The sequence below is a fragment of the Pagrus pagrus genome, assembly GCF_965226575.1.
Source record: "Pagrus pagrus genome assembly, chromosome: 1".
In the NCBI taxonomy this organism is placed as follows: domain Eukaryota; kingdom Metazoa; phylum Chordata; class Actinopteri; order Spariformes; family Sparidae; genus Pagrus; species Pagrus pagrus.
In genome coordinates, this window is record NC_140185.1 from 34,067,967 (window position 1) to 34,080,464 (window position 12,498).

The 12,498-nt window shown below is 42.4% G+C and overlaps 1 protein-coding gene across 1 annotated transcript; it reads right to left on the reverse strand.

Annotated features, from left to right (window-relative positions):
* Positions 1–183: 183 nt before the first annotated feature.
* On the reverse strand, positions 184–12,467 carry heatr3 (HEAT repeat containing 3). Its single transcript, XM_084357042.1, has 15 exons — positions 12,187–12,467; positions 11,665–11,837; positions 9,658–9,745; positions 9,289–9,389; positions 8,868–8,977; positions 7,640–7,780; positions 7,148–7,443; positions 4,937–5,027; positions 4,579–4,733; positions 4,174–4,256; positions 3,862–3,998; positions 3,509–3,597; positions 2,094–2,237; positions 1,850–2,026; positions 184–1,634 (listed from the first exon to the last, which is right to left on the reverse strand). The coding sequence occupies exons 1-15, from the start codon at positions 12,325–12,327 to the stop codon at positions 1,521–1,523; spliced, it is 2,040 nt and encodes a 679-aa protein (XP_084213168.1). The 5' UTR covers positions 12,328–12,467; the 3' UTR covers positions 184–1,520.
* Positions 12,468–12,498: the final 31 nt, after the last annotated feature.

Below are 12,498 nucleotides of genomic sequence, written 5' to 3' on the forward strand. Positions count from 1 at the left end.
AACAGACTGCATCGTGAGAAGAGTAGTTTTTCGCTGCTTATTCTGCACAATGCTTTAAAATGTACTTTTAAAGGAATTCATATGTAGAGATGGCAATGTTTAGCATCTACTTGAGCTCCATCGTCACTGACGACGACACCAAAATGTTTTATGACACAAAAGGAAAACAAACACTTCAGAAAATGCTTCAGAAATCAGGATTTATTTCAAAAAAGGCATTCATTTTACAGACTGATGACGTATTCCCTCTCAAATGTACCTTTGACATTTTCTTTTTTTAAATCAATGATATGCTATTTTATTTACATTTCCCTGAAAAGCAGTAGGAACCCAGGGAAGCTGTGTCTGACTCTTGCAACATATGAACCCTCTGACATTTGATTAAATGCCAGTCGTGGGTGTAAATAAACATTCAGTCTTTACCGTGAACTGCACTAATGAAAGCAAACGTGTTGACTTTGTCAGTTTCTCAAAACATGATGAGCTATGGATGAGGTGCAAAATAAATGGCACCATCTAGGATTTACATATTCAAAACCTTCACAGCTGTTAAACAGGACTGTTGGCTGAAGGAGCAATTTTTGGATGCTGATTAAACATCATAAGTCATTGGCGTTGGTGACACCAAATCTATTTTCTACTTGAGCATTTACTTTTCGATGTTACTGACCAGAATGCTCTTCCTGCTGTGGTGACTTGCAGACGGATAAGATCAGAAATTTACCACAGCAAAAGTTACCATCGCACGCTCTTGAGATAAGTTACCCGCGGAGGCAGATGGTCAAGAGCTGGGAGGTGGAGGGAGCACAGAGAGGCAGAGGTAGAGAATGAATGTGTATTTCAAAAAGGCTACAACGCCTGTCCTAATAGATTTTAATATTGTAACAACTTTGGCAGTGAGTGTCGCAAACTTTTTCAGCTTAGAAAGTTACTGAAATTATAAAGTAATTTTGTTTCTCTTGAGGCAAGTCAGCCAATCCTGTCTTAACAAATAACCGTAACACAAAATCTCTTCTTCATTAAGTAGTGATACTTCTCCTTCCTATAAAAGGGCCTGTGATTTGAAGCAGCTCTGCTTCCTGCTTCTTGCAGCAGAACTGCAAACATCCGTTTTTCGGCCCACTGAAACACGGGACAAAACGAAGGATACACACGTGACCGGGTGTCAGCTCTCCACACCTGGTCTCTTAAAAAATGTTACTGGGGGACATGAAAATAAACTTATTTGGGTTGAATGACACTTACCAACTGAGGGAGCAAAAATAAAAAACCTTTCTTTACTGCAACTCGCAGTAACTAATAACTAATTTAAGATTTCACCCCTTCGTCTTCACAACACACGATAGTAAATCATTATTTTGAGAATATTAACAATGAAACCAAGCCAAAAAAATGGTTTACTACCAACATAATAAATACTTGATGGTTTTTACAACCATATTCTGGTTCAATTTATGCTCCTGCTTGCATTTAGGTCCAAACCAGGTCCAAGTGATCATAATGTGAAGCGCGGCAAGTCCTCATTTCTTCACCACCTTCTCCAGATAACCAATGAATCTTCTCAGGTTCACTTTGATGTTGTCGAGCACGCAGAGCTGCTGAGGGCTGTACTTGCCTCTTCCTTCTTTGCGGATCTAGAAGAAAAAGACAAGAAATTGTTATGAAGCTTTGACGCATCAGAAAGAATATTTCTCCTCTTGGTTATTAGTTTGAAACGATATGCAAGTTAAGGTATCAGAATATTTATTGGGAAGGAAAAAAATGGTATCAAACCATCTCTGGTGAGCAATACTATTTGTAAGACGGAGAAACAAATATGTGTTGAGTTCAAGACATAAGTCTCTGGTACCTTGGCCTTGAAGACAGGTTGAAGTGTCTTCAGTGCAGGTAGTAACTGGATGTTTTTAGCAGCTGTCTCCGCCTCGTCTCCATCCGCGAAAACATCAAACAGGGCGTCGAGGGCCTCTCCGTTCACAACCAGGTCGGCATCCCTCGTGGCAACTTGAAGTAAGGCGTTTCCGATCATCTGTGGGAGCAGAGTTTCTTAGAGGAAGTACAAAATATTCAGAGGGAAGACCAGAGAAACATTATACCTGTAGGGTTTCAGCAGTGCCCTTCTCTTTGGCTAATGTGCTGCCAGTGATGCCCAGAATGGCGACAGCGTTGACCCTCACACTAACAACTTCACAGTGGGTGGCTGCTTCGCTCAGGCTCATCAGCTGCTGGGGGGTCATACACTAACAGAAATAAAAGCAAAACACACAGATATAGAGCGGTCCGAAATTAAAACACAGTCAACGTCATTTAATGTGAGCAGGCAGTGCGTTATTAAGTTTGATGTGAATACAAAGTCTAGCTCTGTGTTGCCTCTGTATTTATTCAGCACTGTTTTCGTTCCGTCAACAAACATGGAAATGGCTTAAAGGGGCGCTCCACTAAACTGACACAGTTTTCTTGACAAAGGGATGACTATTCAGTCTGTACAAACAGTTAGTATAATGTTTTCTGTGGCTGTGTAAAAAGAAAGAAACCCTGATGATGTCAGCACGGTTGTTATTGTTGTTTTTTAACAGAAAGCCAGCATCACACACTGGAGGTGCGATGTATGAAAAGTGTGGACATTTACCAGGCAGGACTTAGTTGTGTTTCAGACAGCTTGGAACTTGAAACATTTCTCACCTCCCACAACAAATACCACGATGAAATTCACTCAAAGTTGGAGTTACTACTTCATCTACCCCGACTCAAGAGAAACCAGTTGTCTGACGTCACAAAAATGGCAGCACTCATGGGGAGGGCGGTAGGATGCATTAGGAAATTGAATATTTAGATACTTTCCCAAGTATAAAAGTGCTGTAAACTTTTTAACAAGCATCTGTTACCTCATGTGTTGTTTTCCTTCTCTGTTTCAATTGTTCTTACACTTGCCTAAGAAACATCAGCCTGACACTTTCAGCCGTGTTCTTTGTTTTGCATTTTAAGGGCGTTTAAACAACACGATTTGAGTGACAGGGAAGCGCAACGACTATATAATAATATATTATAAACATTTTTTACCATCAACCCAATGTTTACTTTCGTCCATCATGTTTCAGCATCATGTGACGTCAACCCGGCTGCTCGTGTACCAAAATGTTCTCAGTCTTTACGAGTTGTTGTTCTGACTTGAGAGGGTATTCATGTGAATTTTCCCAGTCAGAAAAAAGTTATTCCAATTAATTCCAACAGCACGAGAGTTTAACTGAAGATGTTACGTTGCATTATGGGAAATGTAGGAGCCGGCATTTTTCTCAACTCGACTGATACTCAGGACAAAAAAATCTGCTGCACATGTTTTGACCGTTCTTTTCCTTCTCTTTTATTCTGTCTCCTCTGAGACCCTTTGCAACTTCATTCAAGTGCAATACTAAAATAGTTGGAGTGACCCTTTAAATTCCCTGTAGATGCAAATGTTTAAAATGAGCAAAGAAAAGGGCTGATGTTGGGGTATATTCTGTATATTCTGTACCTGGGGGATATTTTTGGAGGCAATCATCTGTAAGAGAGACCGCATGGCGCTGATGACGGCCTCCAGGAACTCCTCGTCTTTGGGTATCTCTGAAAACAATCAATTTACATTCATTTAACATAAAAGTTAATTGTTTTTATGGATCAGATGTATCAGATGCTTCAATATTGCTGCAACTCAGAACGCACGTTCATCTTTCTACAATAATTTAATTGTGGTTTTCACATTTCACCACAATTGTTCAAATCTCGATTCAAATTTACCAGAGTTAGCAACATGCACGTATCCGTGTGTATTGTAGTGAAAAAATGAAACTCAACAAAGATTTACTAAAAGTGACATAAATGCAACACCTGCTGCTCCAAAAACCAGCGTGGACAGGTGCTGTGCTGCTCCCTGCAGGGCCGCCGCTCCTCCCAGAGACTCGGCGTCCATGGTGGAGAGGATGCTATGGAGGCACGTCAGCGCCCTGGACTGCACGCGCTGCATCCTGAAGGATCGAACAAGAGGTCGCTTTTGTCAGAGAGTTTTTTTTATCCAAGACTTAATCTGTGTGAAAGAGATAAAACAGCTTCCCTCTTTAAAAAAAAACACTTAGGTGCCAACATAAAGAAGTTATCTTGATCTGAGTTTAGTTAAAGAAAGTTGAGAAGAGCGAGGATTACTTTTTTATCAGGCTTCTCCAGGAGGGATTCTGATGGCACACGTCCATGGCTTCTTTCCTGGGGAATTCTGTCTTTTTGAGGACCTTGAATCGGGAGGAAAAAAGATATTAGCACAACCATCTTTATGTGGTTGCACGAGGGCATAAAGGTGCAGGACAGATCTCTATGAAACTGCACAGGCAAGTAATTTAATACTTTTGCTTCAGGTGGAAGCAGGGTGGGGCTCACCACATAATCCGAACCAAATCTTGAGTTTTTAATTAAAGCGCAGATTATTAAAATGACAGTTAAATTACATTCACGCGCTTATCTCGACATTCTGACACTGTGAGAGCCTCTTTCTTTTATAAAACTGTTGCCCAGTGTCAGTGTGAGGTGTTGTTGATGAAGCAGACAGGTATTTGCCTTTTCAGGGATGCTGTAGCTGATCAAAGCCCCGTGAACCTCAGCTGACAAACACAGAGGAGACATAAGGTTGGACACTCCATCACAAAGGCCGTCTGGACCCATGTCGCTTTCGTCACTGCTCGACTCCTCCTCCCACTCGTCGTCAGAAGGGTCTAACGGGCAACACATACAGGGAATTGATCGACAGATGAACAATAACGGATTTCTAGGCGCGTAAATGAAGTCAGTTAATGCGTTTTGTTTTTACAATAGCCTTTCCGATATGCAAACACATACTGGGTGGCGGTGTCACAGGAGATAATGTTGATGCGAAGTGCCCGGGGTCAGCACTGCTGTCCATGCCCACAATACTCACCGTCAGAGCAGCACATGTTGACGATGATCTCTAAGGACGTTTGCTGGGCTGTCAGCAAGGCCGTTGCCTCCCTCAGCTCCTCCTTGCCCCTCTGGACAAAAACAAGCAGCCATGTGAGTCAACATCCTACAAAAGCGATGGATGTTAGCACAGTTATCACCCAGTCTGAGTTCAGCTGCCCACTGCGTAGGAGAGATTGGTTTCTACAGATGTACTCAAACATGTCTGGTTGCACTTTTGAACTGTGCTGCAAGTGAAACCCGCTTCGAGGGTGTCACTTTTTGAAGGAATGAGGTTTAAGTAGAGCTTATGTGTTCGGCCAGCTGATTACAGCTGTTCCTGGGTGTGTTTGGGTTTGTTTGGCAGCGTCGCGGCAGAGAAATGCGCTCCATGTTTACACGGCTAAACTAGAAAAAACAAAGCTTGGATTGAGATAACCCCTGTTACGTAACCCACAATATTACGGGGTATTTTGGAGCGTCACCAACAATCTTGGGGCTCTGACTTCGACTGAGATGACGGGGACAGCTCTGTCTCGCCGAGGTCAGACTGGGGGACTGTCAGAAGGGTGGTGGAAGCCGGAAGTCAGTCCCCAGTTGAACTCACCCCCCCCAGCCCGACAGTTTGTCTGCTCTGTCAGTCTGGCTCGCACTTCAAGATGACTCATACGCCACCTTTTCACCTGGCATCAACGCACACTTCTGAAATACAAAAGGCTTTTTTTTGCTATAAACACAGATATACATATCCCACCCTGCATCATTTAGTTGTCATTGTAATTTTTATCCACAAGGGTCTATCCAAAATGCCCTCCCTCAAGCACCGAGTCAGCCAATAGCAGGCCTCCAAAGTTGTCATGGCTGCTGTCATGGCTTTTTTAAGGATTGTGTTACACAATCCTATAAAATCCATGTTAATACATCTTTAGTTGCTTCCAGTTTTCCCAAACATTACGCCCCAGGGTTCGATCTAAAAATGAAACATACCGGCAAGTTTACATACTGTATTCAGAATCGGTTTAATCTGTTATTTTTGTGTGTACGCTTTGCTATTTATTGTCTTTCAAACCCACCTGGGACAAAGTCTTAACACGAAGGGGGATTTGTGATATTTCTGAATGGTTCTTTCTGAATTGTTAGTGAATAAGATTAAAATGACATGATTCTTTGAGTATTTACGCAATCCAGACCGGTTTCGGCTGGTGAAGGCACAAATCAAGCTTTGGCATCACTGCAGGCAGTTGGCCAAAGTCCCTGGTAAACCAGCTCCTTGAATAAAAACTAATCTTTCTCTATCTTGACGTCTGCCTGATCAAGTCCAGGCTACCACGACAAGCATCTTGCTCTCTGCTGCTACAACTTTGGCTGGTGGTGTGTCAGTCAGCTAAGTGCTGACTGCACCTAACAAGCTCCCATCTCTTATATTGTAGAGCAACGCACAACATTTTCAGTCATTTTTATTGCAGATTATACATTTACTTACTAATTTTATATTTACACTGCTCATTTAAAAAGTATAAATATAGCTTTTTTTTTTAAATCTTATTCTGTGAAGGTCTATGTGATTCTTGTTCATATAGTGAGAGGTGGGGCAGCGTCATACCGCGTTGTACTGACCACCCGCAACCGACTAAGAACGAAGTGTGACTGTGATCGGCTTTATAAATGATTTACATCTGAATACTGTTTCACTGGATTAAAGCCGAACAATAATGGATTTTCGTAGCCGATGCTAATAGAGATTATAGAGAATAGAGAGAGTTTTGGAAAAGCTGATGGTATAAAGGCAAATGTTTTTTCATATATACGTTACATAAACATAAATTTTTTAAGACGTTACCATACATTTGTTTTTTAAAAGATGTGTTAAAAGTCGAAAAATGTACTTGTCGGTGCCGTCTGCAGGACAAACTCTCTAATGGGGACAGTGTTTCTGAAATGCTCTCCAACGTCTCTTTGGCATTTCTGTGCCGCAATGTTTTGTTATTTATCAGCTGACGTGATACAGATATTGATATAGATCTGCAATCAGTTATTGTCAGCCAGTATATCAGCAATTGCACAGAAACATGCAACTGACAGTGAAACAGGGCTCATAATCTCTCTGACGAGTGCATTTTACAGTGTTCAAAGGTCAGAGAGGCCTACAGCCTGCTGTACACATAAAGAGGAACAGCAACACATGGAGCTCTACATGACAGATATCACTTACAGGCAAGAGGTCGGAGAAGTCGTTATCAACTTTCGCAGATTTTCCATTTCTCTTGTGTTTAGGCGCTTCCTCCTCCTCCTGACCCATCTCCTCCACGGGCAGCTCTCCTGCAGCCTGCTCCTCTGCATCCGGTGCAGCTGGAGCGTTTCTGAGACGAACCTCTTCTGCTTGTCTGAGCTCAGGTATCAATGTACCTGTGTCCAGATCCAAGCACTTTGACAGGTTGGCCACCACAGCGTTGAGGGTCTGGGCCTGACGGGCAGCAGGCAGACTGCCTTTCATGTTCCACAGTGTCCCTGAGAGACACAGCGGGCAGTTAGCGCTCAGTAGGGGGTATTTATTAAAACTGTATCAGCTGCAGTTCATGTTCCTTTAATGTATAAGCAACTTCTGTCCACAGAGGACTATTTTTTAAATGTCACTTTCAACTTGTGCAATAGTAGCGAGTTCCAGTTTTCAACAACTTGTCTAAAAAGAAGTGACAAAGTGTACCTGCAGCCAGTGTCCTGAGGAGGGTGTGTGCCATGGCAGGCTGAGATGACAGCAGCACATTCTCCAGGACTCCAAGCACAGCAGTGTTCAAGCTACACAGCAGCTCTGGGTTATCCTCAGTCACAGTGTGCAAACAGTGGGCTGGACCAACACAAAGAGGAGAGACTTCAGAACTGGTTTATCAAAGATAAGTTAATTACTCGCAATAACTTCGTCCAGTTCAGTTCACATGTATGAAGTCATTTCTGTCATCTGCCTCATACATTACAGAGCTGGGTGTGCCAGCTTCATTTACACATAGTCATCATACCAAAAGGGTTTCCCAAGTCACATTTGACTAGAGATTATCGGACTAGCTGATTATCAGGGCCGATGTTCAGCATTTTTCCGAATATCCGTTTCAGTATGTTGTGTGTCCAAAAATGGAAATACTGAAGTAAAGTACCGCAAAATTGCACTTAAGTAGAGTTTACTTGTAATCTGTACCAGCCTTGAAAAAGCCATGACGGCCGATCACACAACACATAACAGAGTAGTAACAAAATATTGCATAAAAAATGTGGCCATTAGTTCAATATTTGTTACAGTTTGGTCAAAATAATTAACTCTTAATTCACTGTGATGTCGGGAGAGAAGAGGGCGAGTGAATCAAGGGCTTATTTCAAACAAACCAGAGTTGGAGATTGTCGGTACAGTGAGAAGACAAACCGAGAAGGTGGTGAGTAATATCCTGTATCTGTCAGGTTTGAATTAAGTGTGATCAGATTATTTTTTTTAAATGGAGTCTGGTGGCTTTAGCAAGAGCAACACAGCGCCTCTTTCTGGTTAAACAAAAAGGATCTCATTCTTAAAACACGAAGGTCGACCGTTCAGTAGCAAAAACAAGCACTAGAGAGTACATTGGAGCCAGTTTTGAGGCTGTTGCCTGCAGCTTTCTTGCTCAATACTGTGACCAATTTCAAAGATTGTTTTCCGTATTAGTCACTTGCACATGTTAAAACAGGGCCCAGGTCGGAAAATACCTAAATGACCCTTTAAGGAATATATCGACAGTTTGGGGAATTTGCTTAAATATTAAACTAGAGCTAGAAGCGTGTTACGTCATATGTAAACAGCACCCAGCTGTTAAAATGTACACAGGAAACGTTTCAGCAGCGGAGGATGTGTCCCTCAGCACCCTTTGAAATCAATTATGACAACCAATTAACGGTATATCCACTCGACCTACCAGCAGATATGGCCAGTTCCACGTTCTGTGGGTGTCTCTCCAGACACTGCACGACCACATCCAGGAGACCCACTTTGTTGAACACGGACAGCGCCTGGCTGCTGCTCTCACTGGAAACGCAACACAACATGAGAGAGCGATAAAAGACAAGAAACAAATGCACACAGAAAGACACGGTGCATCATCTTTGTGTGAATAATTGCAGATAATGGCAGGATGGGTGTCAAGAGGTGGGCTTGTGGCTATGTGGACTGTGGAGTGAAGTATATAATGAGCCTCATGAGCAAACCAGCGGCAGAAAGACTAGAAGAGAATCTGCATGTAACTATGGAATGAGCCGCAGTAAACAGCAGTGAAAACGTCCCAATAAAAGTTAAAAACACGCTGCTGTCGAACCAGCCTGCACTACACGTCAGCTTACCATAGATTCCAGAGTAGGTTCACAGCCTCATTGGCAACATCCTCCACTGCATTCTTCTGCTCAGTCATCGACACAGAGGCACTCTCAAAACCAGCACAGCACTGTGGAAAACAGGTATGAACCATTACGCATCCTGAAATATTTAAAATATTAACTCTATATTATGAAAAAAGGCTTTCAGTCTGAAATTAATTCAGGTGAATATTGTTTGTGGTCCTTCGTTCCGAGTGTGTGTGTGCAGACATTATCACAAACGGTGATTATCTTTGCTCTGGACTGAAACCCAGTTGCTCCGGCCCGGCTGCAACAGCTGCTGATGAAGAGGAACTGAAGTGATGGGGTGAGCTAAAAGCAGTGGCGGAGTCTCACCTCTCTAAGCAGTGCTGTCAGAGGAGTCATGACGTCGTGCTTCACCATGTCCTCGCACACCTCCTGACCTCCGCATGCACTCAGATTCCTGTCGGGCAGAGAGAGTCCCAGACACACACTCATCATTTAGATGGAGGAGATTCGCAGTCAGGGATGCTGTTTGTGTGTATGTGTGTGTGAAAGGGAGAGCCTGGGGTGGCCCTGTGAGCAACTGTCTTATTTTGCTATCCAGAACATGGCACCTGATTTAAGGGTTCCTCAACGACGACAGTCATCAGGACGGGGTTAGGATCGCGCTCTGATACAAAAACAAGTGTTGACTGTTAAGGGGTCGATGGTGACGACGATTATCATTGTTGTGTAACTGTTGTCAAATGTCGTTTGTTATCGTATGGGGGAGGTTATTCGAGGTAATTCATAAGACAGACATAACACACAGCATCAAATCATGAAAACCAAACAGCTCATTCTTTCTTATAGAGACATTTTTATTGTAGCATGGCGCCCCCTGTAGAACTAACATGACAAATACTTCTGTACTTAATACCCATAATGCTGTGCAATACAACACTGATGTAATGTTGGTTGAAAAACAGAAAAATATCTGAAATATATATTATTTTCTTTAGCTGCTTCAGCCTGTTTCTGATACCATGTTTATTTCCCCTTAACGTCTTTAGATGCATGCACAATATATGGAAATATAATCTAAATTGCAGTATGAGAACGAGTTATTAAAATATCCTCTAAAGGTAAAATGTGTGGCAGAACAATATTTTGATGAAGTGCTGCTAATGCTCTCGACTACAAGTCTCGAAAACGTGTTTTTTTGGCACAGTCCCCCAAAAAATGTCACATCATGTTTTTCATTTTAACTGAAAATGTAAATTGTGATGCAAAAATAATCTAGTCCGCTAATCATGAATCATAACACAGTATCTCCAAAAATACTTGCAATGGGATTATTTAATGTATCATGCAGCCATATTGGGCATCACTCAATCCTAATAGAAGAAAGTACTGTCCTGCCTTTGTTAACGGCGTCAAACTGTCTGAATATTAAATCAAAGCTGGGCCTGAATGATGGCTTTTACATGTCAAAACATAGTCATATGCAGTAATATTATTGTGATTATACTTATCTTAATAAAGTTTATTATAGCAAGAACTATAAGCACAAAAAATTCAAAGTGAGAAATTCATTAAAAGTGAAGTCAAAACCTGGTACTTCGTTTAAAAAGGTGTTTTCTTGTAAATACTTTACATTTCCTTTTATGTGCAACCAGTTCCTTCCTCATAAAACACTATTCACTATATATTAAACTGTGCATTGTTCACATCCAGGTTTACTCGCCAGCAGTCTTCTTCTTCACTACCTTTGCTGCTATGTTTTCTTGTAGGTAATCGACTGACAATCAGTGGAAGAGCATGAAGGGCAGCAGGAGTGTGTCAATCACCTGTGCCGCAAACAAAACATGGACCTGTTCTTATAAACATTGCTCCACCTGTTAGCAGATTGTCCCACCCTCCCCCCGCATTAGTTACGTTTGACACTTGAAGCAACAAAATGTAACATCCTGGAGAAAGACAGTCGATTGTCAGTATTTGAGGATTTGGGGATGAGACTCATGAACCAACTATCTTTTTTCCACCAAGTTACATTTTGGTACTTTAAAAGTAGCTGAGCCTTTGTTAATGTTATCAGTTCCACCGGATGTTTTCTGCCATGACAGACCACAATGTCTGCTGTGAATAAAGTCTAATCAAGAGCGTCTTGATGACTTTCAAAACCTTGCTGAATGTGGTGACACAAAGACGCACGTTTGCCGGTGAGAGCGACTGCTCTGCCAGCTAAATGTAGTTGCCGGAAACTTGTTGCGGACAGAGGAGACCTTGTTCACCAAACGCATCTTGAGGCCAGGATGACTCAAAGGCCTCAGGATGCTTATGGTAAACAAACCAGACCTCTGTAGGCCCAGTCCATACCACTGTGCTATACAGACTCACCTGAGCGCTCCAGTGGCAGTCTCTCTGACAGCCACGCTGCTGTCCAGCAACATGGGCCCCAGGCGCCTCACAGCATCCCTCTGGAGGAAACCTGGGATGGTCTGGCTCTGCTGCACCACCCGGGAAATGCTGGCACATGCAAACTCCCGAACATCTGCACTGGGACTCTGCAACTATGGAAATATATACAAAACATCACACAAACTACATAAACTGAGCTGTTTCAGACTTCCTATAGAGCACTTATGATATGATCAAACTTCTCTAGGACACGAGGATTAAGGATGAAGGACTTCACTTCACTGAACAAACAATAACATGACAACTAAGAGTCTCAAGAGTGAAATCACACATTCAAAGTTAATACCATTTAATAGGCAGACTAACCAAGAGATCAACAGTTATATCAATACAGGATACTCTTCATGTTAAGCGATTCATTAAAATACTGTGCAAATATATAAACTAATCAAACAACCGTTTAAATACAGGTGAGAAAACAAGTTGAGACTGTGGTCATACTTTCTCCAGCAGCTCCGCAGCTGGACAGCTATCATCACCGAGGTCCTCTTCCTCAGCGTCCGCTTCCTTCACAGCGATCGCCGGCAGCCCGACACTGTTGAACTGCGGCCGTTTGAACTTAGTGGTTTTACTTTTACCCATTTTAATGTCTATTAAAGTGCCAACTGCGCATTTAACGGGATTTTTGTTTAAAAAAAAAAATCTCTCTGTACGCTCAAGACGAAGCGGCCAACCCCTCACAAACACACTCCGGTTCCAGCCTGGTCGGAGGCCATGTGGAAGTATTCACTGCCGTAAAACGCTCGTTGTTAA